General features: G+C 39.1%; 1 protein-coding gene across 2 annotated transcripts in view; it reads right to left on the reverse strand.

The window, feature by feature from the left end:
- Positions 1-25,129, reverse strand: part of LIN7A (lin-7 homolog A, crumbs cell polarity complex component) — a 131,073-nt gene that overhangs the window by 81,294 nt on the left and 24,650 nt on the right. Inside the window, exon 2 of one of the 2 annotated variants that reach the window (XM_082666123.1) lies at positions 8,570-8,688. In XM_082666123.1, the coding sequence (XP_082522249.1) occupies positions 8,570-8,688 (119 nt within the window). Of the gene's footprint in view, positions 1-8,569; positions 8,689-25,129 lie in introns of those variants that run through there. The other variant, XM_082666124.1, reaches the window with a different exon arrangement.

Below are 25,129 nucleotides of genomic sequence, written 5' to 3' on the forward strand. Positions count from 1 at the left end.
TAATGCTATTCTAAATGCCACTATATGACAAGGATGATAATTTTACAGAATGAATCCATGCCACTCTATCCATATTTAAAGTAAAACACTAAAAAACATAGTTTGCCATAAAATTTTTTGCACATAAAGAGAAGGAAATAAAAATAAATCTTATATATATTTGCTTTTTCCACACTTACAACATGAAGCCTATACATGACCTTAAGTTAAAAACTATTGTTCTAAAGTAATCCGAAATATGACCAAATGACCTCCGTTGTTATTAACTTCTCAACATATGACAAGGGTTCCAGATCCTTACGATATTGGTTTATTCTAAAACCACTCCAGACTGTCAACATTTTTCTTAAAATGTGGAACTTCCTATTAAAAAAAAAAAATTCTAGGGACTTCCCAGGTGGCACAGTGGTTAGGAATCTGCCTGCCAATGCAGGGGACGTGGGTTCGATCCCTGGTCCTGGAAGATCCCACATGCCCCGGAGCAACTAAGCCTGTGCACCACAACTACTGAGCCTGCGCTCTAGAGCCCGCGAGCCACAACTACTGAAGCCCGCGCACCTAGAGCCCGTGCTCCACAACTAGAGAAGCCACCGCAGTGAGAAGCCTATGCACTGCAACGAAGAGTAGCCCCCGCTCGCCACAACTAGAGAAAAGTCCACGCACAGCAACTAAGACCAAACGCAGCCAAAAATAAATAAAATTAAAAAAAAAAAAGCAATCGTGTAAAAAAAAATTCTACATTTGTTTGATTAGTAACTAAAGAACTATTATTCTCTATAGTTGTAACTAATATTTCCATTAAAACATAGTAAAATTTTGTGTTGTCACTAAAACCACTAATTATTTCACCAAAATAGGTACCATTTCTTAACTAGTTACTCTTTTAGCTAGGCACTATATTAGTCAAGGTATTTTATATTTTTTATCTCATTTGATCTAGTATTCCCACCAGTCCCAGGAAGTTATTTTATGTAAAAAAAAAAAAAAAAAAATTAAACAAAACCAAGATCATAGAGATTAAGTAACTTGCACAAGATCACATAATTAAATGGCCAAGCAAAACTTTGAATCCAGGTTATCTGAATCCATTGTCAATGCTCTTTCTAATTCCATGTAATGTTCTTCCTATCTTTCCATTATATTTTTTTTTTTTTTCTTTTTTTTGCATTACGCGGGCCTCTCACTGTTGTGGCCTCTCCCGTTGCAGAGCACAGGCTCCAGATGCACAGGCTCAGCGGCCATGGCTCACGGGCCCAGCCGCTCCGCGGCATGTGGGATCTTCCCGGACCAGGGCACGAACCCGTGTCCCCTGCATCAGCAGGCAGACTCTCAACCACTGTTCCACCAGGGTAGCCCTCTCCATTACATTATAGTACATTATGCCATGATTAGCATCAACCAGCCTTCCTTCTTTCTTCCCTCCTCCTTTCTTTCCTCTTCCTTTCTCTTCCTTTTTTCCTCTCACTCTCCCTTCCTCCAACTCTTCTTTCTCCATCTGTGTATCCTTGTTTCATCTCATCTTGTCGCTACTGACCCAAGGATATGTTTTCTTAAAGTAATTAGAAATCTATATGCTATTATACAACCAATCATTAGCTTTCTCATAAAGCTCATTGCATTTGCCATCTGCGTTTTCACGCACAAAGTAGATTAAGATGCTGTACAAAACAGCATCAAGAATGAGCACTTGAGTCATAAAGTTATGGCCCATGAGACTGTGGAATTAGGATGCAATGACTCAATTTATTTTAATGCATGACAGTGGGGCAATGAATATGTCTATTAGTCTTATGGGTTTTCTTAGATCTAGTCTATAGAAACTACCATTCTTATTCCCATCTGTTAACTATTTCCTGACTTACCAAAACACTGTACCCAGTAATAATTTGGGACTCTACTCTTTAATAATAATGGCATCCACTGATTGTGTAATTATTGGCTACCAGACTGTACTAGGAGGTTTTACATGTATGATCTCTAATTATCAGAATCACCTCAAGGCTGATGGTATTACTCCCAGTATTAAGAACTGATGAAATTTTAGAGAGGTCAAAAATAAGTAGCTAAGTTGGGATTCGAACATTGGTAAACTTGACTATAGCACGGCTCTAATGACTTTGCTGCTCACTCTGATCTGACAAAACGTCTAGCAGTGACATTTTCCACATATTACTGGTGGAAGGCATGGTGGTGATAATTCTCAATCTATACATCCCTCCAAAAAAAAAAAAACTCACTGGAAACTAAGAGCACTTAAATGGCAGACTGGGGGGCTTCCTTGGTGGCGCAGTGGTTGAGAGTCCGCCTGCCGATGCAGGGGACACGGGTTCGTGCCCCGGTCCAGGAGGATCCCACATGCCGTGGAGCGGCTGCGCCCGTGAGCCATGGCCGCTGAGCCTGAGCGTCCGGAGCCTGTGCTCCGCATCAGGAGAGGCCACAACGATGAGAGGCCTGCGTATCGCAAAAAAAAAAAAAAAAAAAAATAGCAGACTGATACATTCCAACTATTTCTTCTATGTTGATTATACCTTCAAGTCTATAAAGCAAAGAAAAACCTTCATAAAGAAATCGTGTGAGGGCTTCCCTGGTGGCGCAGTGGTTGAGAGTCCACCTGCTAATGCAGGGGACACGGGTTCGTGCCCCGGTCGGGGAAGATCCCACATGCCGCGGAGCGGCTGGGCCCGTGAGCCATGACTGCTGAGCCTGCGCGTCCGGAGCCTGTGCTCCGCAACGGGAGAGGCCACAACAGTGAGAGGCCCACGTACCGCAAAAAAAAAAAAAAAAAAGAAATGTTGTGAGACTTAGATGGGGTGGGAGGTAGTGATGGAGGGTTAATGAGCTCCATCCTAAGGAAGAAAAAAAAGAGTAGGAGCAAATGGGAGATAAGCTAGAAGCAAATGCAATCTATGACCAAAGTGTCTCAACATTTAAAGTGTCTCAACATTTAAAAATTTATGAGCCATCTAATGGGCATTGGTACACTATATCAGATAATAATTTCACATAGTTTTAAAAAGATTTATCACAGCTTACTAAAAACACAACATAGTTTTAAAAAATTAATTTTGTTTTATAGCAGTAAAAGGGTTGATACTGCTTATAACCTTTTTCCAAGGTAAATTTGGCTTGATGACTATTTTATTTTTTTTAGCTATGAAAATGGAGACGCATGATTTAATAGAAAACGTATTTGAGTTTGATGACTATTTTAGTATCAGTCAGGATAGCTTGAGTTTTGCTGTGGTACCATAACCCCAACATCTTGGGGGCTTGAAGTAACAAAGGTTTACTGCTTGCTGATCCTACATGTTCATTAAGAGTTAGCTAAAGCCTGCATTTCTCATTTTCCCACTCTGTAATCCAGGCTGATAGATCATTTATCAAATAAAACACCACTAGTCGTATGAAAAGGAAAGGGAACATAGCAAATACTGCACTGACTCAAAGGTTTCCATGAGGAAGTGGCAAGCACCCTTCCACTCACATTTCCTTAATCAAAGCAGTTGTCATAACCACATGTAGCTGAAGGGAGGATGGAGAAGTCCAACTGTAATATGTCCTAAGAAGGAGAGGAGAATTGGAATATTTTTCAATAATCCACTATCACAGAATGATAGCTTCTAGGTAGAGTTGGTTTTATTTTCTTATTGTATAGTTCTATTGTATTAGAAAATACTAGCACACACCATCTGGTGATCGGCCAAGGAAGGTAGTTTGGGGTAACTATGTCATTCAGTTCTGTATATTTGGTTCAAATATGCAAGCGATAGGCATAAGTGTAGGAGTAAGTCCACACCACGGTCTGCTCTCAGCAGCACAGCATACACCAGATCAGTGAGCATATCACTCTGGAAAGCAGGAAGCCTGAAGGCTTTAAAACTTGGAAGATAATGATAGTAAATAGATGGCTAATTCTGTTTGTTCATGGGGTTTTTTTTAACATTTTAGTTTCAGAAGGAATATTTTGGTATTCTGTTGCAGAAATTGGATTTTCTCTTAAAATATGACCATTCAATATACTATTGATTCCTTACTCTGAAGCACAAGAATATAAAGTGTTGGGAAAAAGTCCATCTTTTGGCAATTGAGCTATCTGAACGGCAACTTAATTCTCTTAGGAAATTCTCTTATCCAAAAATCAACATTTTATAATCCTTTTATTTCAACCCTTATTTTTCCTTATATTTTAATTTATAAGTTTGGGTCATTCAAGCTAATTAATACAGTGATGAACTAAAACTTGAAGAAGCCACTTAAAGTGGCAGAGATGATTTTTACTGGGAATCAGTAGCATAGATTTTTAAAGTTCATCTCTCATTCAAAACTTTGTGTGAACTTTCTTTTGTCAACCGGTACCTCTCACTTTGGAAAAGCAGCATCACCTGTCACCCCATTTCTCTGCCATGTACTCCGAAATTACTTGCACCGAATAGGTACAATTGAATTATTAATCAGGTCTTGTTAAGATCACTGAGCAAAAAAACACAAGCAAGGTAAGTACTGCCAACTACTATCTGTATTCTGTGAATAAAGCTGGGTGTGGATTGTCATTCAAGTGCACTCATTTATTAATAGATCAATGACTTTCTTAGTTGTATACATAGATGGTCTCATTTCAGTACTGATCTCAACAAAACTTTTTCAGTCTTTGTTACAGAGTACAGAAAAAGTTAAGTAGAGAAAACACCTCCTCTCTTTTAATCATCCACATTAAAAAACAAAATAAAATTTCATGAAACTATTCTTCCCATATAAGTGCTGCACATACGCCAGAAGCTGATTCGGTGGTTTCACCCAAATGTAAAGCAAAATATGGGATTGCCTCAACATGAAACAATAACTACTGTCACACATGTATATGGCAAAAACAAAACCGGCAATAGCTTGTCCTGCTTTCTTTTAAAGCATAATTTGGGCTTTACGGTCTTGTTGGCAGTGGTGTAACCTGCACCTGTTTTTGCTCTGGTAAGTGCAACTAAGAAGGGTGCCTCTGTAGTTCTTGTTCTTTTCTCCAACAGTCCTGACAACATTTATAACTTTCACACTGGAAAGTATTTACTGGCAAATATTTCTGAAAAGCCAAATAATTTAACCACAGAAATTCTGAGCATTATTTGAATAAGAAACCAAAAGTTCAAAGGTTTCATGCCAGCATGACAGGCAGTACCCAAGAGACCAGGAGTGAAATTAGATGTTATTTTCAGGTATTCATCATCTTACATCATCGTACTTCCTAGTTGTACTTTATTGGCTTGTGGATTCACCTGTCTGGCAAACTGTATTCATATTTTATATTTTTATTGAACAAATTTTCATTAGATGGATTTGCAATATTATTCAATGATTCAGAATTTTTGTATACATATAGGCTTTACACTTTTATCATTACTTCCCACAGTTAGTGTAAAACAACCCCATAAGAATAATAAAAATCCCAGACGTAACAAATATAAACAATACTATGCAACTGGTATGAAATGTTAGCCAAGATGAAGGGACCAAATCAATTTCTATATAACATGTATTGCCTTTTTTTTTATTATTTTTTTAACATGTATTGCCTTTAAGAACAAAATTATTACTAAGGACGGTGCTGTGAACATAAAATTAATCTTAGTCCAAGTTTATAAAATGTAAGGTAGATAAATTATATCTCTTTTTCCCCTCTGAAATTTTTGGACTGCTTATAGATCAGTTATAGATTTGCATGGACCACTAATGATAAACATATCACACTTTACCACAGAGTTTGTAAGATATATTTATAATGCCTATACAATGTCTCTTTTCATTTTTTTCTTACTCCCATCCTCTTTTTCCTTACCAAGGTCTTTAAAGAAGAAGGCCTGTGTGTTTATGTGAACAGATATCTACGTCGCATTTACATCTCCAGCATCAGCTTCTCCCCTAAGCTTCAGACTTAGATACCTGCCAGACATCTCTACGTGGATGTCTGAAAAGGACCGTCAATTTACTATGCCCAGAACAGAGCTCTTGTATAGTCTTATCCAAACCTGGTCCACCTCCAGAGATTCCCACCTCATTATATCACCACTGATCCGATTGTTCAAGTCCAAACCTAAGAATCCATTGAGACGCCTCTCTCTCATCCATATATCCAATATGTCAATGCTTATTGTCTTTATTCTCAGAAACATACATATTGAACTTGACAACTCCCCACTACGTGCACTGCTGTCACTTTGGTCCAGGCTGCCATCATCTCATCTCTTACGTGACCTACTCCTTACCTTATTACTGGTCTCTCTTATTTCTACTCTTGCACAGACACTTGTATTCTCTAAGTAGTCAGAGGAACATTTTTAAAAAGCTAATCTGGTGAGGTAAAACTCTCCAAGGGCTTCCTATCATGCTTAGGATAGAGTCCAGTGTTCTTACCATGGCCTGCGAGGCCTTGTGTGATCTGCTCTCCAGCTGCCTCTAGGAAGCCTACCTTCCTTATTTCACTGTTCCTTCCATGGACTGAGATAATTCTTGCCTCTGTGTTTTTTCACTTGTGATTTCCTCTGCCTGGAACACTATACCCCCTGATACCTGTGTGACTTCTTCCTTCAATTAGGTTATTTTCTGACCACGCTAATTTAATAGAGCCCTACCCGTACTCCCTTAATCCTGCTTTATTTCTCTCCATAGTCTTGTCACTTTCTGATATTGTATTATACATTTATTTATCATCATTTTCTCACTGGAATGTAAGTTCCATAAAAGTAGACACTTTGCACTGATCACAAGCCAAACTCCCAGTGAGCAGAGAGAGCTATTCGATGGTTCCTATTCTTTAGTTAGTTCTGTGGAAATAGAAAGGTGATAGGATACCTAAGATGAAAAGTCAGCCACCAAATCTCAGGGGAGCAGCACTCTGTGAAAGATAGGGGACTTAGCCTTAGTCTACAGAGTGACTACAGGAGGCCTGTGGAGTTTCTACATATCTTATACCTTTCCCACTGAGCAGCTGATAGCCGAGAATTCATACACTTTGAGGAATTTTCTTTCAGTCTTCGGTCAAATTCATCAATTAAAGCTTAGAGATGGGGGACTTCCCTGGTGGCGCAGTGGTTAAGAATCTGCCTGCCAATGCAGGGGACATGGGTTCAAGCCCTGGTCTGGGAAGATTCCACATGCCGCGGAGCAACTAAGCCCGTGCACCACAACTACTGAGCCTGCACTCTAGAGCTCTCAAGCCACAACTACTGAGCCTGTGTGCCACAAGTACTGAAGCCCGTGCACCTAGAGTCCATGCTCCACAACAAGAGAAGCCACCGCGTGAGAAGCCCGTGCACCGCAACGAAGAGTAGCCCCCGCTCACTGCAACCAGAGAAAGCCTGCGTGCAACAACGAAGACCCAACACAGCCAAAATAAATAAATAAATAAATTTTAAAAAAAAGCTTAGAGATAGAATTATGGTTATTTCCTTAAGCTGCGTTCATTATAAACAAAAATTAAGTAGTTAACACCTTCACTTAATAAAGATTTAGCATAAGCGCAGTCTAAGTCAAATCCCAGCAAAATCCAAATATTAACCTCATTGGGTAGGCTATGGCTTACATATGTAGTGAGAGAGGTCTTGTGTGTCTCTGCCTTAGGCACTTGAGGTTTTTTCACTTAGTGACAACCCATAAACTAGCACTGTTGAGGCACAGAGTATGTGTTACCCACAAGTAGAGTTGCAAAGAGGAAGGGAGGCTGATACAAGCATTCCTTGAGAGGTGCATGCCCTCTGCTACAACAAACTCTCCTGGCAGTCACTGGGTTCAGCTGGCTTTGGAGAGGATGACAGTACTTAATTCACTACTGGGGACTTCTAGCAGGACAAATATGTTGGATATATGCACTTTAAGTGCTAATTAATGAATTATTATTTAGTACCTGATAGGGAAGGGGTGATGGGCTTACTGAATAAAACAATGTAGTGTATATATCTTAAGTGTACATCTTGTAACCAGTGAAATACATTAATTGATTAGTCAATTCCACCACCAGTCAATAAAAAATTCAAACAGTCATTTTAAACACACTTGTTTCACCTCAGGCTTCTTGAAACTGTTAACCAGGAAAGCATTATAAAGATTTGTTGAAGGGCATATCAGCCTGTTCAATTTCCCCTTATTGCACTAGACAGTAATGTCTGGATAACTATAACTTTAGTCAGTAGGAGGTTACTCTTTCAGATCTACCTGAGGAAGATTTAGCTGAGTGTTCTTTTAAGAAAAGCTCAGTCCCCATTAATTATGACTATTTCTACCTGAATTTCCAGATGACTTCATGTGACTACTAAATAGTTTAGACTACACGCCAGAGTCCCCTGCTGAGGCAGTCACTTCATTGGTACCATAAGATCAACATTTGGTTTTATATGAATGCATAAATCCTAACTGAATCTAATTTTGGAATTTAGCAGACTAAATTATTTTTATCATCTGTCCAAGCAGTTAGAAAGCTAAGATGCAGTTACAATCTTAACTATTTCAACTGTTTGTGTGGAAAAGACATGTTTTCTGTTCAGAAGACATATGGCAGAATATAGTTATTAAAATCTTAGTCTCATACCTCTCGAATAGCAGTACAAAACTCACTCTGGAGCACTTTTTTGAGGGACTGTAGCTTGTGCACTGGTACTTCTCCAGATTCCTGCAGTTTTTCCAGTAATTCAATGGCTCTGGCAACATCTGAATGAAAAAAAAAAAAATCAAAATGGAGAGACATGGAGTAAACTGAATCTCATCACCAAAGTACCATCATTTCAGTGACAATGAAAACAGTGACAAAGAAAAGTAAGTGGAATTAATTGCAAAATGAGAATTTACAATTCATAGCTTATTGATCTCATCTTTTGATAAAAGGTCATTTAAATCTATTCCACACAACTTGTCACTTAATACATCTTCCTTAATGGCATTTCTCATAAGTTATTTCTTGTCACACAAATTAGTCTGAATATTCTTTCAGGAAAGAAGAGCAGGAAGCATGTCTTTTGTATATTCTGATACCCCAATAACCAAATGAACCCTGTTAATTTTACCTCTGAGATGCTTTTTTCAGGTTTTCTTTTCGCATTCCACATTTATCACACCTGCATTTTTACAGTTATTAGTATGACGATTTGATTAATGTGCATCTTCTCCACTTGTCGATAAACTCCTTGAGGGTAAGAACTTAATTGGGTTTATTCATCACTGCAGCCCCAGAGTCTGGTGTAATTTATGTGGTTAACACCAGGCTACGGTCATTTAAGTTTTAAGGCCCCCCCTGTATCTTGGGAACAATTAAATTATACTAAGGATAACCAGCTTAATAATGCTAGGAAATTGGGCCGTATGGACAGTGCCAATATATAATTTCCCTGGAAGATAAGGACCAGTAGAGAACAGACTAAGTCAGATGACCTGGGGGTATACTGGGCTGCACCTAATGGAAGAATAAAATTAATTCTTACTTATGACTTCAATAATACTGCTAGCTATGTTATTCGCACTTTGCCTGTTTTACCAGATTGTTGTTTCTTGCATTACCAAATGTGTCAATGAGCCTCTGACAAAAATATATAGCTCTATATGAGATCGATGATTGTAACAGTGTAACTCCAGATATGGCAAGATGCAACAAGAGGGGATTTTTTCCTGGACTGCAACAGACTAGTAAGACAGACGGTCCAGAGACTTTTGGCTACGTTAATAAGGTCTAGTCCAATAGTAGCACATAGAGTGGCCTATCAACAAAATCTTCGTCAGACCTGGGAATGAGCATTCCTAGCACTGTGGGACAAAATGGTCACGAAATACCTCTCAAACCATGGTCGAATTTATGACAGTGAGGGGGCCCTGTCACCTACAAACTGGCACTTGCCATCTACCTCCACAAGGATCAAATTATGAGCTGCTGCAGCTGCTGACCTTCAACACCCCCTAAAAGGAGTTCAAGGTGGAGGTCAATAATGAGGCCCTCTGTGCTTTGGGAAAAACTGGCAGAACAGGTCTTTAGATAGTTAGATATTTTCAGGAGAAGATTTTATGAGCCCAGTTCTTGCATTTCCTCGTATCTAGAAAAGCACTAAAATCCTTCATGGTGGTGTCTGCTCCTCCTGACTAGCAGTAATTTTCACAGGACCAGCAGAAACCTTCTCCAAAAAGTAAGAGCTTGATTGCATGTACTCCCCCTCCATGAAAATCACATATACATTGACCTTCCCTCAGACCTCTTTGGAGCAGTTTCTCAGAACTATGTGGAATGCTGTCTCCCGGGCTATAGTCCTCATTTTGCCCCAAATAAAACTTACACACACACACACACACACACACACACACACACACACACACACACACGTTAATATATCAAGAAACACAGTCTCTTATAGCCATAGCTTTAAAATTCCCAGGATGGTCTTGTATTGCCAAAAGAAAATGATATGATGAAGGCTATTTTAAAAATACTTATGGTGGAGCTTCCCTGGTGGCGCAGTGGTTGAGAGTCCGCCTGCCGATGCAGGGGACACGGGTTCGTGCCCCGGTCCGGGAAGATCCCACATGCCGCGGAGCGGCTGGGCCCGTGAGCCATGGCCACTGAGCCTGCGCATCTGGAGCCTGTGCTCCGCAAGGGGAGAGGCCACAGCAGTGAGAGGCCCGCGTACCGCAAAAAAATAATAATAATAATACTTATGGTGATCTCTTCTACCTCTCTTGCTGTAGTCAATAACTCACTGAAAAGTCACTTAGGCATTTATGTATAGAATAGAGATTTTCAATTCCTAAGTGATTAACTCCAGAAAGTATCCCGTATCCCTGCCATCAGATTATAAATTCATCCATCCATCCATCCCTCAATTTGTGTTCCTATTAAACTTGGCACTAGCTTAACAAGACACACTTCTGCATTCACAGCTAAATGAGAAAAAAACATAACAGTATAGCTACCTATAATAAAATTTCTACCACCTCTGAATTAGGGTGGGGTTGGTATAGGTTTATGTATCTAACCAAAGAAAATAACCAAAAAGTAACTTTAATGGACACTCTCCTTTGACGTACTGCCAACTGATTGCCAATCTTAGCCCAAGGAAGCATAAATCCTGAAATCAGTAAGACACTGCCAGTTTCAAAAGTCTGTCCTTTGTTACATAAACTGAAAGTCAACATAGTCAACTGTACCACACCAGCCACATCCACAATCAGTAAGATACCAAGCTAAGAATTGTATGCATTTCTAACTGCATGAAAGACTCTAGATGCCAACAGGCACCTGGAACTCTCAACATGTTTAAAACTGTGCTCATCATATTTTTTTCCTGAAATTAGCTCTTCTCTTCTTATATTCCATATTTCTATTAATAGCATCTCCATCCAGCCTGTCTTCCAAGCTAGACCATGGCATCATCTTTCAGATTCACCCCCACATGCAATTAGTCAGTAAGTGCTGCAGGTTCTATCTCAAAATGCCTTTTGAATGGAAACCCTTTGCTTCATTACTTCTCTCCTGAGGTACTGGAACATGCCCTAACTGTTCTTTAAGTGGCTTTTCTTTTACAGTCCACTGTCCACTCTGCTCCCAGAGTGATAAATCTCATTATTATACTCTCTTGCATAAAACCTTCTCTGGCTTCCTACTGCCTAAAGGGTGAAATTCGGACCATTTAGGGCTACATACAAAGCCCTTAACAACCAACCTCTTATGACTCATCTCTAGAAACCTCCTCCTGCCCATTCTATACGTTGACCATCCAAAATTTTCACTATTCTAGGACACGCCACAGGAACACCATGTCTCTGTGACTTTGTACATATCATCCCCTGTTCCTGGAATGCAATTAATTTATTCATCCAATAGTGCCAGGCATGGGAGACACTGTGGTAATAGAGACAGAGGGGTGCTCTTGCTTTCATGGCATTTATAGGTCTGACGGATCACAGATACCCAACAGAGGGGGCATGAGCTATAAAAGCAGCTCTACAGGCTAGTACATGGATGTCTAACCAAGACATTTATCATCATCCAGGAGGTCAGGGAGGAGCTCTTTGTGAAAATAACAGCTAAGCACAGCCCTGGGTAGGAGGTACAGGTGAGGACAAGGAGAAAAAAAGTTCCAGGCAAATAAGTGCGGATTGAAGTCTTACCAAGAGAGTGTGGGGCATTCACAGAACTGAGAGTTCAGTATGGCTGAAGTTGAAACCAGGCCAAGAGTAGCAAGAGATGCAGCAGAGAGAAATCATATCACGGAGGGTGTGTTAGGTCATGTAGGGAAGACTTGGCTTAAATAGCATCTCCTTAGGCATGTCTTCCCTGACCCTCCAAGGCAGATTTAGTTGCTATCATAGCCATGATCCCACAGTCCTTTGTTCACTTATCCACTGTAATAATTACTACTCTCTGCTATAGCTCGTTTTGCATATATGTCTCCATCCTTCACCCTTGCAAATATATTAGCTTCTTGAGGTCAGGAACAGTATCTTATTTGTTATTGTATCCATAGTTCAGTGAGGAGTACTTGACAGATATTAGGTGTTTATATTTGTTGAATGAATGATGGATTAATTAATGAGACTAGCTAGGAAGGCAGGGGTTAGAGGTCTATGTCTAGGTGGACATATAACTAACTTCTCCTGAGACGAAACCTCCAGATCACTATCAGCCGTGATCAAGACTGGCTTGGGTCTGGTGTGGGGGGAAAGGACTCAAGCCTGAATCCGTAGGCTAAAGGGTATCACGTGACTGAACTAGAAGAAGTTCAGAAAAGCTGAAAGTGACTATTCAGGAGTTCTCACCCTGGACTGCACTTTAAAATTACCTGGAATACATTTTAAAATTATTTATTTATTCCCCCATTTTATTGAGATATAATTGACATATAACACTGTATTAGTTTAAGCGTACAACATAATGATTTGATATATGTATACAGCAAAATGATTACCACAATAAGTTATTAATGCCTGAGACTCACCCCAAATGAATTAAACCAGAATAAATGGAACAGTGGTTCTCAACCTTGGCTGCAGACTGGAACCACCTGGGGAGCTTTAAAACCCTTGGATACCTGGGCCTCACCCCAGAGATTCCAGTGAGATTGGCCTAGGGGGAGGCCTAGGCATTAGGCTTTTGAAAGCCCTCAAGGTGATGCTGAAGTGCAGCCATGGTTGAGAACCACTGGTCTAGTTGGCATGGGTAGTTTTATAGCCCTATTTAATGCAAATGTGCATGCAGGGTTAAGCACCTCTGCTACAAATCAATGGTTCTAAAACATGAGTGTGCCTAAGAATTCCCTGCGGAAATGTATTAAAATGTAGGTTCCCGACCCCTCACCCCTACTTGAGGGAGGTTGATTCAGGAGGTGTGAGGATAAGGCCCAGGAATTTGCCTTTTAAACAAATGATTCAAGTGATTCCAAAGTAGTTTCACAGACCCCATTTCAAGAGATAGTGAACAAAATGATGGTTCAGGTTTCTTTCAGCCCCAGCATTCCAGAAACACTTGCATTTTCTATTATTCTTTGATACCCGTAGAACAGGATACTGAATGGGATTCTTCTGGGAGTCTCAGAATTATTGACAAAAGTCCATGAATGGAAGTAATTAGTGTTAAGTACCAGCCCCATCCTGAAACAATGCTCCTAGCAAAGGCTGCTCACCTGGATCACCTGTGGAGTTTTAAAACCAGCCTGCTTCCCCAGACCAATTATTCAAAATCTCTAAGTGTGAGATCCACTCATGAGGTTTTGTTTCTTTGTTCTTAAGCTTCCAGATGATTCCTATGACCATCCAAAGTTGAGAAATAAAGTTCAAAAAAGAGCGATCAAAGAAATTAGACACTATCCACCATATTAAGACTTATTCGAAGCTGGGCCGGTCCTGTTATGTAATGTAATACCATAGGCCGTTTCCAGTTCTTATTAAGAGGTAACTGGGGGATTTCCCTGGTGGCGCAGTGGTTAAGAATCCGCCTGCTAATGCAGGGGACACAGATTCAAGCCCTGGTGCGGGAAGATCCCACATGCCACGGAGCAACTAAGCCCGTGTGCCACAACTACTGAGCCTGGGCTCTAGAGCCTGCGAGCCACAACTACTGAAGCCTGCATTCCTAGAGTCCATGCTCCTGCAACAAGAGAAGCCACTGCAGTGAGAAGCCCATACACCACAACGAAGAGTAGCCCCCGCTCGCTGCAACTAGAGAAAGCCCACACGCAGCAACGAAGACCCAACACAGCCAAAAATAAATAAACTGATTAAAAAAAAAGATTTAATTGTGAGAAGAAAGAAAATTCATGAAAAATTGTTAAGTCATTAACTTTGGACAGAATACTAGGTCTTTTGCTTCTCTTCCATTAACCAAGCGAGGAGTGTTCCAAATAGAACCAATTGTAGCCATTGGGGGTTGCCTGCAGAGGGAGACTAGAATCCCTTTCCTGGTGAGACAGGCAGCAGACATGGTGATCTGCCTGCCCTCTGCCTATCTGATCAGAGGGAGAGATCTGGAGAGCAGTGGCACTAGAGCATGAACCATCTTGCTGGCATCTATCCAGGGGAATCTAGCAGTATGAGGTCATGGGGTATGTGGCAGTTGGTAAAAGCCAAAAGAAGTCTAAAAACTAAGAGTGAGTGAGATCAGGTCCCTCCAGCCCAGGCCTGGCTGGTGCTGCAAAGATGTGGTGAGTGATAAATTGGATGTTAGACTGGAGCTTAAAATGAAATTCTGATTCCCTTTAGCTCTGTAAAAGTACCAGAAACCTGCAAGTCAAGGTCTGGAAGGAAGCAAAAGAAGCCTTTGAGTAAGTAAAATACTTGTTCTTAAAATGATTGCAGTAAAGTGTGTGTAGTTTATTTATGAGTTCCCTTAGCGTTCTCATTGAGAACCTCACACTTGTTTTATGAAACTATTCTACAAAATTTGGTTACTAATACAGAAGTCTGGGTTTATCAGGATAGCTCAGATTAGAAGAAATATTAGATAACGACTGGGGAGGCTGCTTGACAAACACAACGAAGGCAAGAAGATCTCACAATTTTTTTCTGAAATGGACTCGTCCTCTGGTCTGTCAACTCTCAAGCCCATACTTCCACCATCTATCCCTAACAACTGGACTGCCAGGGAGCTCTCTGGAGAGCATTTAAATGATAGGGAAGAGTGTTTCTCAGCCTTGGCTACCAACTGGAATCACCTGGGTTAACTGAAAAACAAAACAAAACAAAAAACAGATACCTAGATCCTACCTACATATATTTCTGATTTCATTGTTCTGGGATATGGCCTGGGCATTAGTATCTTCAGAGCGCTCCCTAGAGATGACCATGCTGAGAATCACTGATATGGCCTCTCAAGGTACACCCCAGGGAATCTAATAACAATGTTACTTATTGCTGTCACGTACAGCAATTGCTAATTGCTCTCACGTACAGTGTTTAGTATGCACGAATTATAAACATTTTCCTTCTCTTAGCACTATGAAGTAGGTACTATTATCTCCATTTTACAGAAAAGGAAACTGAGACCCATAGAGTTAAAATTACTTCTCTGAGGAAAGAGCTAGTAAGTTGTAGAGTTAGGATTTGAATCCTGGCAATATGGCTCTAGAATCTGGACTACATTTGAGATGTGTCTCAGGAATCTATATTGTTAAAATCATTCCCAGCACCACTTCTCCAACATTGTTAACAGAGATTATGCTAATCTGATCAACAAATCCTTGCTTGAGGGCTGAAAACAGTGGTTCTCAAATTTTAGTCAACAACAACAACAAAATAACCCTGGACCATTTATTAAAAATTAAGGTTAAAAAAAAAGAGGCTGAGGGTGAAGGTTTGAAATTTGCTCTTTTAGTAGTCATCTCAGATGGTGCTGATGCAGAAGGTGGTTCACAAATGCACTTTAAGGTTACTGATAGTTCAATATGTGATCCAGAATAAAGTGAGTTAAAGGCCATCATTTATTCATTGTTTACTTGCCTTACTTAGCTCATCTTATAAAATCCTCAAAAATATATAAAAGGATTACTACTGTTCCTATTGTATAGTTAAAAACAAAATAAAACAAAACAAAACACCAACTAAGGCTCAGAAAGATGAATTATCTGGCTCAAGGTTACACAGCTAGTAGGGCCAGGATTTAAGACCAGAGGTGTTTGACTCCAGTGCCCATGCTCTTATTTATTTCTCTAACCTGCCATGGAAAAGGGATTAAAAATAAAACAATAAAGGTATGGCAAACTTATTTTTTAAATATAGCATCATCGCAAACTGAGGCAAACAGATATAACACTGCACAAAGTCCTGGAAGGTAACCCTTCAATACATTATAGTATAATCAATGTGCTCATATTGATAACTTTTTTTTTTTTTTTTTGCAGTACGCGGGCCTCTCACTGTTGTGGCCTCTCCCGTTGCGGAGCACAGGCTCCGAACGCGCAGGCCCAGCGGCCATGGCTCACGGGCCCAGCCACTCCGCGGCATGTGGGACCCTCCCGGACCGGGGCACGAACCCGCGTCCCCTGCATCGGCAGGCGGACTCTCAACCACTGCGCCACCAGGGAAGCCCCTTGATAACATATTTTAATAATTAAAAATGACCAAATCATCATCAACTGCCTGATGATAGTAAGATAACATATTCTGGAAAGACTTCCTTTAAAATAGTTGAACATTATAACCAAAAACAATAAAATATTGGAACTTAAGTGGGATGAACTTCCAGTCATCTGGAAGAGTCCAATTATCATCTTCTCTTTCCTTAATGATGACTTTTTATTAACTTGGTTAACATTTAGACTGCAGAATTTAACCGATGACTCATGTGCATCTGGAACTTGGATGAAGATACAGCTGGGTCATTTAAGGCATACTGTCCACTAATTCCATAAAAATTTATTGAGTACTATGGCAAACAATATGAATGATCTACCCCAAAGTCATCTAAAACCCTCATATCCCTTGCCTTCTTCTACTACAAAAGCTGGAAAGCAATCATACTTCTCTTTCCAGACTCTTCTGTCATTTGGCCAAGTTGTTGTAAGTGTAAAGTCACTGGGTATGGCTTCCAGGAAGGCTTTTTTTTTTTTTTTTTTTTTTTTTTGTGGTACACGGGCCTCTCACTGCTGTGGCCTCTCCCGTTGTGGAGCACAGGCTCCAGACATGCAGGCTCAGCGGCCATGGCTCACGGGCCCAGCCCCTCCGCGGCATGTGGAATCTTCCCAGACCGGGGCACGAACCCGTGTCCCCTGCATCGGCAGGCGGACTCTCAACCACTGCGCCACCAGGGAAGCCCCAGGCAGGCTTTTTAGATGAATAAAATGCTGGCGTATGCTTCAGCTTTTTGGTCTTCGAACCCTTACTCTTTCCCCATTCTCTTGCCAGCCTTAAATGTGCCTAGAGGTGAATCAGCCATTTTGTAATCATGAAAATGGCTGTCACATGCTAAGGCAGGTGGAGTAGGAAGAAGGAAGGGGCCTAGCCCCTGATGTCATCACTGAGCTGTGTACTGGCCTTGAACTGTGCAACCCCATGATTCTTGTCTATGAGACAAATATATGCTTTACTGTTTGGTTCCCTGTGACTTGCAACCAAATACAAACTAACTAATACCAGAGGAAATGACTTTAAACGCACTATCCTAGCAGGGATAAGGTTGATGTTACTGAGAAACTGGAGTCACATATGGTGGTCCTTTGAATAAGATAACCATGGAAAGCCACTCTGGGAAGGTGACATTGTACTGAGACTTGAATATTGATAACAAGCCAGCCATATGAAAATCCGAAGGAGAAATATCTGAAGAGAATAGCAAGGGCAAAGACCCTAAACTGAGGGGAGCAACCCTACATATTGGAAGAACAGACAAAACCAGTGTCAGTGGAGCACAGTGTGTAAGGCAGAGAGCAACAGCAGCAATGGCGTACTGGTAAATGATTAACAACCCGCTCTCCAAAACACATGCACAAAACAGAAAAAGCTCTTATTTGTAGCGTTTTCTGATTTCTGTAGTGTAAATACTACTACCATGACCAGTTTCAAGGTACCAACATGATACCACTGGCTTGAAAAATTCTTGACTACTCAACACTCAGCTCTCACAAGGCAGAAAGTACCGATTACGGCACACCACTGTATAGGAAACAAAGTTTGAGAAGTAAACAGGGGTTAGATTTTAGGCAGATTTTATAAGAGCAGTGGTTGAGAATCTGCCTGCTAATGCAGGGGACACGGGTTCGAGCCCTGGTCTGGGAGGATCCCACATGCCGCGGAGCAACTAGGCCTGTGAGCCACAACTACTGAGCCCGAGCATCTGGAGCCTGTGCTCCGCAACAAGAGAGGCCGCGATAGTGAGAGGCCCCGTGCACCGCGATGAAGAGTGGCCCCGGCTTGCCACAACTAGAGAAAGCCCTCGCACAGAAACGAAGACCCAACACAGCAAAAATAAATTAATTAATTAATAAACTCCTACCCCCAACATCTAAAAAAAAAAAAAAGAAGGTTATATTTTCGTGTAATTACTAAAGAAAGCCATTGAAGAGTTTTGGGCAGAAGAATGATATGATTTGGTTCACATTTTATAAATATCATTATGACTACTGTTTGAAATGTTAATTCCAGTGGGTCAAGGATATACACAGGAAACCAGTTAGGAAAAAGGCTATTACAGTGGTCTTGGCAAGAAATGGTGAAAGCTTCAATTAAATGGTGGCAGCAGGGATGCCAAGGCACGGACAGCACAGGTGGGGAGAAGAGGAACCAGTACCCCGAGGAGGTGCACAGCTGTATGATGAGGTCCCAAAAGAATGTCTCTTCGGCAGAAAAGGATTTATTAGTGAATACAGTCACATGCCTTAGCCTGTTCCATCAATAATTGTGTCTGCCTCTTTACCCATAAGCAGATGGTGTCAACAAATTGAACAAGTAACCAGAATAACGAGGGAGAAGAAAAGTATCAGCACCCTGAAGACAGAATTATTTTAAAAGTACATAATAAGAGTGTGTCACTTTCTCCTGTTAGTCTCTTCCTATCCATATAAGATCCCTCTATTCAGCGTCAATTAGGGATGATATAAAATGTTTTAGCACTGCACCAAGCAGTTGGAGAATATGGATATAAACCTAAAAGTCAGAGACCTGAGAAGTATAAAATGTGGTAATACTGATTATATACAGTGATTGTGAGGTCTGAAGGAGAATGTAATTACGATGAGATTTTCATATAGAGTACCTGGCACATGAACTATACATGACATCTATACCATCTTGTCTTTTAACCCTTTCTTTCTGTGGGTCCTCACTTCCTGTTCTATTAGTGGAAATATTTGAAGAGGAAATGTTAAATTATAGGAATGAAACTATGCTACTCAAATTTCCTTTGAAAAGGTGACTAGAGGTCCTCTTTTTGAAGACATACTTGACCCATAGAGTTTAAGGAAAATGGCTATGGACAACTAAATCTAGCCGTAAGTTAGTATTTCATGTACAGTATTGTAGAAGTCATTATTAAGTCTACATTTTAAATAGTGTACATGAAATACTGACTGATTACTAGCTTCATGATGTATCTAAAAATTGGACCAAAGAATGCTCAGTTTAAAAATCTCATGCTGCACAACAGAGCATGTGTACCAACAAATGAAAATAAATGACCAATAATGCTTTGCACTTGCATTGCTCTGATATGAAAGGAAATTCTGTCAATTTACAAGTAATAATGAGACATGACAACCATTGTGTCCTTCTCATCTGACACTCATCTCTGGATCCACCCACGACTTGCCATGTTCCTTAGAGGCACACTAACTGGTAAACCTTAGGACTAGCTCAATTTAAATGTGCTCAAATTAAAAGCTTTACTTAGTATGCTGTGAAAAAGAATCCCAATTTATGTTTATTATCAAAAGCTGAATGAATTCTCTTTCTAGGATTTGGGACGACACTGAAGTGTATCACAAAAGTCTGACAATACTAGAATTTTTAAATCATGAATCTCAAATTGTTTGCCAAACCTACTGCAACCAGAAGAACACTTTACGCTACAAAATGAAAAGCTGTAGTTGCTAAGAGATTCTCTGAAGTGGCCGGTAGCTGTTTCATGTGAAAGTGATTACTTACCCAATAAACAAATCGTTAAGTATACAAAGCTTAAGCTTTGTTAAACAATCCCTGTTATGTGGTCTGAATGAGTAACGTGTTCCCAGTTTTTAAAGGAACTATAGTCAACGTTTTCTTCTTTTTCTTTCCTTCTTCCTTTTTTAAAAGAATTCATCTAATTTTCCCAAGCAGCTAAAATTGAAGCTTGATTTGCCTACCATCACCTGAGACCTCAGGAAATCAGGAGTTTCAACTTCCTTTTTTGTTTGCGCTTTCTTTTATGTCGTATTTGATGTCTTTCCCTTTCTTCTATGTTTTCACCTCACGTTTCTTTTTAATCTTCCATCCATGTCTTTACATAATGACAGCCAACTATAACCTTAGTCCTAATGACAGTGAAATTAGCTCATCTCATTTTCTGTTTCCAGCCTTCTTGGCAACGACGCAAATGAACACCTGACTTGATCGTGTTTGGAGAATCTATGAGAAATTAGACCTGGCCAAAATGTAATCTGTTTTTGCATGTCTGAAAGAAGTTGAACCAACTACTGCCCTCTTTTACGCTAAATACTAAAACACCTGTATCCTATTAATTTTTGTATGCGCCATTATATCCAATCCAGAATCATGACAATTGTAGGCCCTTAAAAACTGGTTGTTGAATACAATTGATTGTACAGAATTAAATGTTATTGTTATATTATACAAGTATTATGTATTATGTACTTATATATACCTATATATTATATTAATATTATATACAAGTATTTGTCTTCACTAGTTAACAGTGATACTATATCAAGCCCAATTTGACAAGATTTGGATTTCTTACAAAATGTGAATTCTGAGAAAATTAGGATTTAAGGGACTAGACTCCATCTTTTTATAATAATCAACTTCAACCTTCTACAAGTGGGTGGAGTAAGAACCATGGGTATGACTTGGAAAGTGGATCAGAGTTTATTTTAGCACTCATGAAAATTTTTAGGGAAGCCTTATTTTAAACTCTCTGGGAGGTATTTCAAAGTACATTGTCCAAACTACATTTTGTATGCAGACGAACTGTTTCTAAAATTTCTTAGACAATGGATACAATGAGCATTTCTTCATTAGCCAGTTAAGTACTGGGAGTATAGTTGTAGGAATACAACTGCCACGCACAGATTAGCAAGATGATACCTCAACCCTGCATCACCAGCGACCCAGCCTGTCCATCCACACTGCGCTTTATTTACACTTCGTCTACAGCCTCAACTGATTTTAGATGCACTTGATGAAAGAACAAAACACTTTTCACAGAGCTTTAAATTTAACTCTTAATTGAAGTCTATATATTTTACCTTCCCTTCCATAACTCCTTATCTGTCTAACGTTTTCTCAATAGAAGTTAGTTAAATAATTATTGTCTGGCATCTTAAAATACTAGACACAAAACGATATGGATCCTTAGGCTCTATGAGTTTTAGTATTTCCCTGGCTTGGTACGTAAGACATAACCAAGCTTTTACACTGGTAGTGATTCCACCTGTGTATATTGTCAAATTGGAACTTTTTTTCCTGGTGATTATTACTAGGACATCCCAATCGCCTTTTTCATATTGCTTAGGAAATTGGAAGGGAAAATTTTATCAGGAAATTGCTGGAGAGACACCCAATCGAGTTCGGTGTTTTCAAAGAGCTCATTATAAAGAAATCTTACAAATTTAACTTTTCACGTCCTCAAATATCTCCTATACTAGAGAATGGATGAATGTTTTTATCTAAACTGACACTTTGATAAATTATTCTGCTGTCAAGCTACTTAATAATGTTTCCTCTGTTACCTTATCACTACTATATCATACTATGACTCAGTTGCTTAGTTACTTTGAGAATTGTATAGTGAGGTTAGTGCAGTGCTATCTGTGTCTTTAAAAGATGATTAGAGGACAAAGTGAAGCTTGGTGTTTGCAGAAATTGCTATGGTGAATAGTTGTTTAGAACATTGACTACTTTCAAGCTGTGCAAAAGATGATTTAAAATTCCAAATAAAAATCGTGAAATAATGAGTTTCTCCTCATTACATTAGATTCCCTGGGGCTGCTTTGTCAGACTTTCAATTGATGTTTCTTTTATAAAACAAATCTTGGGAATAGAGGAGGAGGAAAAATAATTGTTTAGTAACTTATTGCATTTGCATAGCAAATAGTAACTAATGAAGTGTTATTTAGTCATAAGTACAGTTAAATAAATTTAAAGATGACAAAAAACAAACTTGAATGCCTTTTTCCCCTAATTACAAAATAAATTCACTTCTTGGGGAGGTTTATAGGGTAAATATAAATTCCAGTCCTATGCTTTAGATATGTTTTCTTTGTTTAAAAAATATGAAAAAAATTTTAATTTCTGTTATCAAGACTATCACTAATCATTCTTTCTAAGATGCCCACTCTGTGCCATGGTGCTTTCACAGTACCGTCTATCTTTGTTTCCTAGTACTTATTATTGTAATTGTACATTTATCTCCATGACTCTTTGACTACTACCTCTCTCCTGTAGATTGTAAGCTTCATGAGAACAAGAACCATGACTGTTTTTTGTTCTCCTTTGATGTCCATGCCCAGCTGAAGGCCTGTAACAGGGCAGGTACTCATTAAATATTTACTGAATAAATAAATGAGCCAAAAGAAAATACCTGCCCAGAGATGGAGGAAATATTTTGGAGTAGTGTTGACTTGCTCTATGCTATTCAACACACACTACACAAAAGACTGTTCACTGACTCTGTAACCATAACTCAACTGCTGTATGCATGAAAATGTATCAGAAACATTTTTTAAGTGTAATTTTAAGGAAGTTCTAGGAGATGAAGTTTGGAGGTTCGGTTGCAGACTCTAAGCATGAGGAGTTAAGTTTAAAATTCACAAATAAAACATTTATTTGGATAAAAACAGATGCTACAACTGCATATTAGATTAAAAATAACTTAATATTTTCTTGTCAGATGAAAAAAATTTAATCCCATAGACCACTAGATGTCCTTAAAATTATACTTGTACCTTTTCTAGTTCGTGAGTCATTAAGATCTGACTCAAAACAAACAGGCAAATGCAATAAACTCGAAATGACTTGTTCAACAAGGTCCTGAATTTATAGTAAATAGCTGGGTTTTGCTCCATTTGAGAGAAGATTAAATAAGCTTAGCTTTATCTTTTGAATAAGTTAATATCGCAATACTTAAATCTGAGTATGAATTCACATTTTTTAATGCAGAACAAGCTACTCATACATAAACAAGTTTAATTTGAAAGGCATTATTTTTCAAGTGGCCTTAACATAAGCCACTCTTGCCATAGTTTACTGAGTAGTTTTATCTTACCTTTAATTATACATACTCTGAATACCTTAACTCAGGTGCAAGAACGTCATCACATTCTAATAATACTTTAAACACATTTATTTTTGTTACATTTATCAAGGGTATCTCTAACAGGTAAGGAAAAAGATTAACATGTCTCTCTTAGGGATCCTTTTTCTTCTACATGCATCTCAGTGTCAACACTTATTAATGCATATAAACGATGCAAAAGAAAAGAGGAAATTATGTTGGTTTATTAAGTGCGGATAGAGGTAGCCTTACTATTTTTATCTGACATTTCAATAATAGAACGCCAGTTCAAATGCCATAGAAGTCTGAAAGCAGTGACTGAGAAAAACACATTGTTGGGCTTCCCTGGTGGTGCAGTGGTTGAGAGTCAGCCTGCTGATGCACGGGACATGGGTTTGTGCCCCGGTCCGGGAAGCCCCGGCTGGGCTCGTGAGCCATGGCCGCTGAGCCTACGCATCTGGAGCCGGTGCTCCGCAACGGGAGAGGCCACAACAGTGAGAGGCCCGCGTACCACAAAAAAAAAAAAAAAAAAGAAAAAGAAAAACACATTGCTTACCTGAAAATCATTGTGTATTTAAAGGCATTATGCTTTTCTTATGTATGGGGGTAGATGATGTATTTAACATGTGACTGTCAAAGTCAAGGAACATTTTAAACTAAATTAGATATGAAATCAATATGGCTATTTTTATCATGAATCATAGACTTCCTTTAAAACTACATTCTAGAGAAAACATATATATATATATTTTTTTAATTGAACAGTTCTTAAAAGTTACTCAAGCCAGTCTCCTGAGAAGTGCAAAAAGAAATCCTTTATGTGAACTGATCCATTACCATACCAGGTGAATAGAAAATAGTAAAATTCAAATAAGCATTTTAGGAATTCCAAAATATGAATAAGTGTTATTTCATTCCAAGAAAAAATAAGAATAAAAAATATGGGGGTTTTGGTGGAAACAAATCAAGACTTTATTGTTTTTATTTGCAATTAAAATGTCAAATGCAAGAATTCACATGGCAGGGAGTGAGTTGAAGAAAACACAGGTGCCTAATTCGCAAACTACAAAAAACAGTATAAAGGTGACCATCTGGGGAGAGCTGGCTGACTCAATTTTCCTGTGAGCTTACCGTCTGCTCCATATTTTTCTTCCAAACTCCCCATTCTGACCTTGAAAATGCATCTACATGTTTTGCTACATGCATTTCCTTCTAAACATAAATGCAGGTAGACTTAATTATGCAAAGGATATTAACACAACAAAGGACATATTGTGCTGTATTTTATTTTATCTCAGTTTTCTGATTTTTTTTTAAAAGGTTTTATTTCTGATGGTGATACTCTTTCAGCCTTTCAGCTGTTCTATAAATTCCTAGATCACAGCAAGATCCTTTTTGACCTACCTCCTAGAGAAATGGAAATAAAAACAAAAATAAACAAATGGGACCTAATGAAACTTAAAAGCTTTTGCACAGCAAAGGAAACCATAAACAAGACCAAAAGACAACCCTCAGAATGGTAGAAAATATTTGCAAATGAAGCAACTGACAAAAGGATTAATCTCCAAAATTTAGAAGCAGCTCATGCAGCTCAATAACATAAAAACAAACAACCCAATCCAAAAATGGGCAGAAGACCTAAAGAGACATTTCTCCAAAGAAGATATACAGACTGCCAACAAACACATGAAAGAATGC

Source organism: Grampus griseus (genome assembly GCF_964374135.1).
Source record: "Grampus griseus genome assembly, chromosome: 11".
In the NCBI taxonomy this organism is placed as follows: Eukaryota; Metazoa; Chordata; class Mammalia; order Artiodactyla; family Delphinidae; genus Grampus; species Grampus griseus.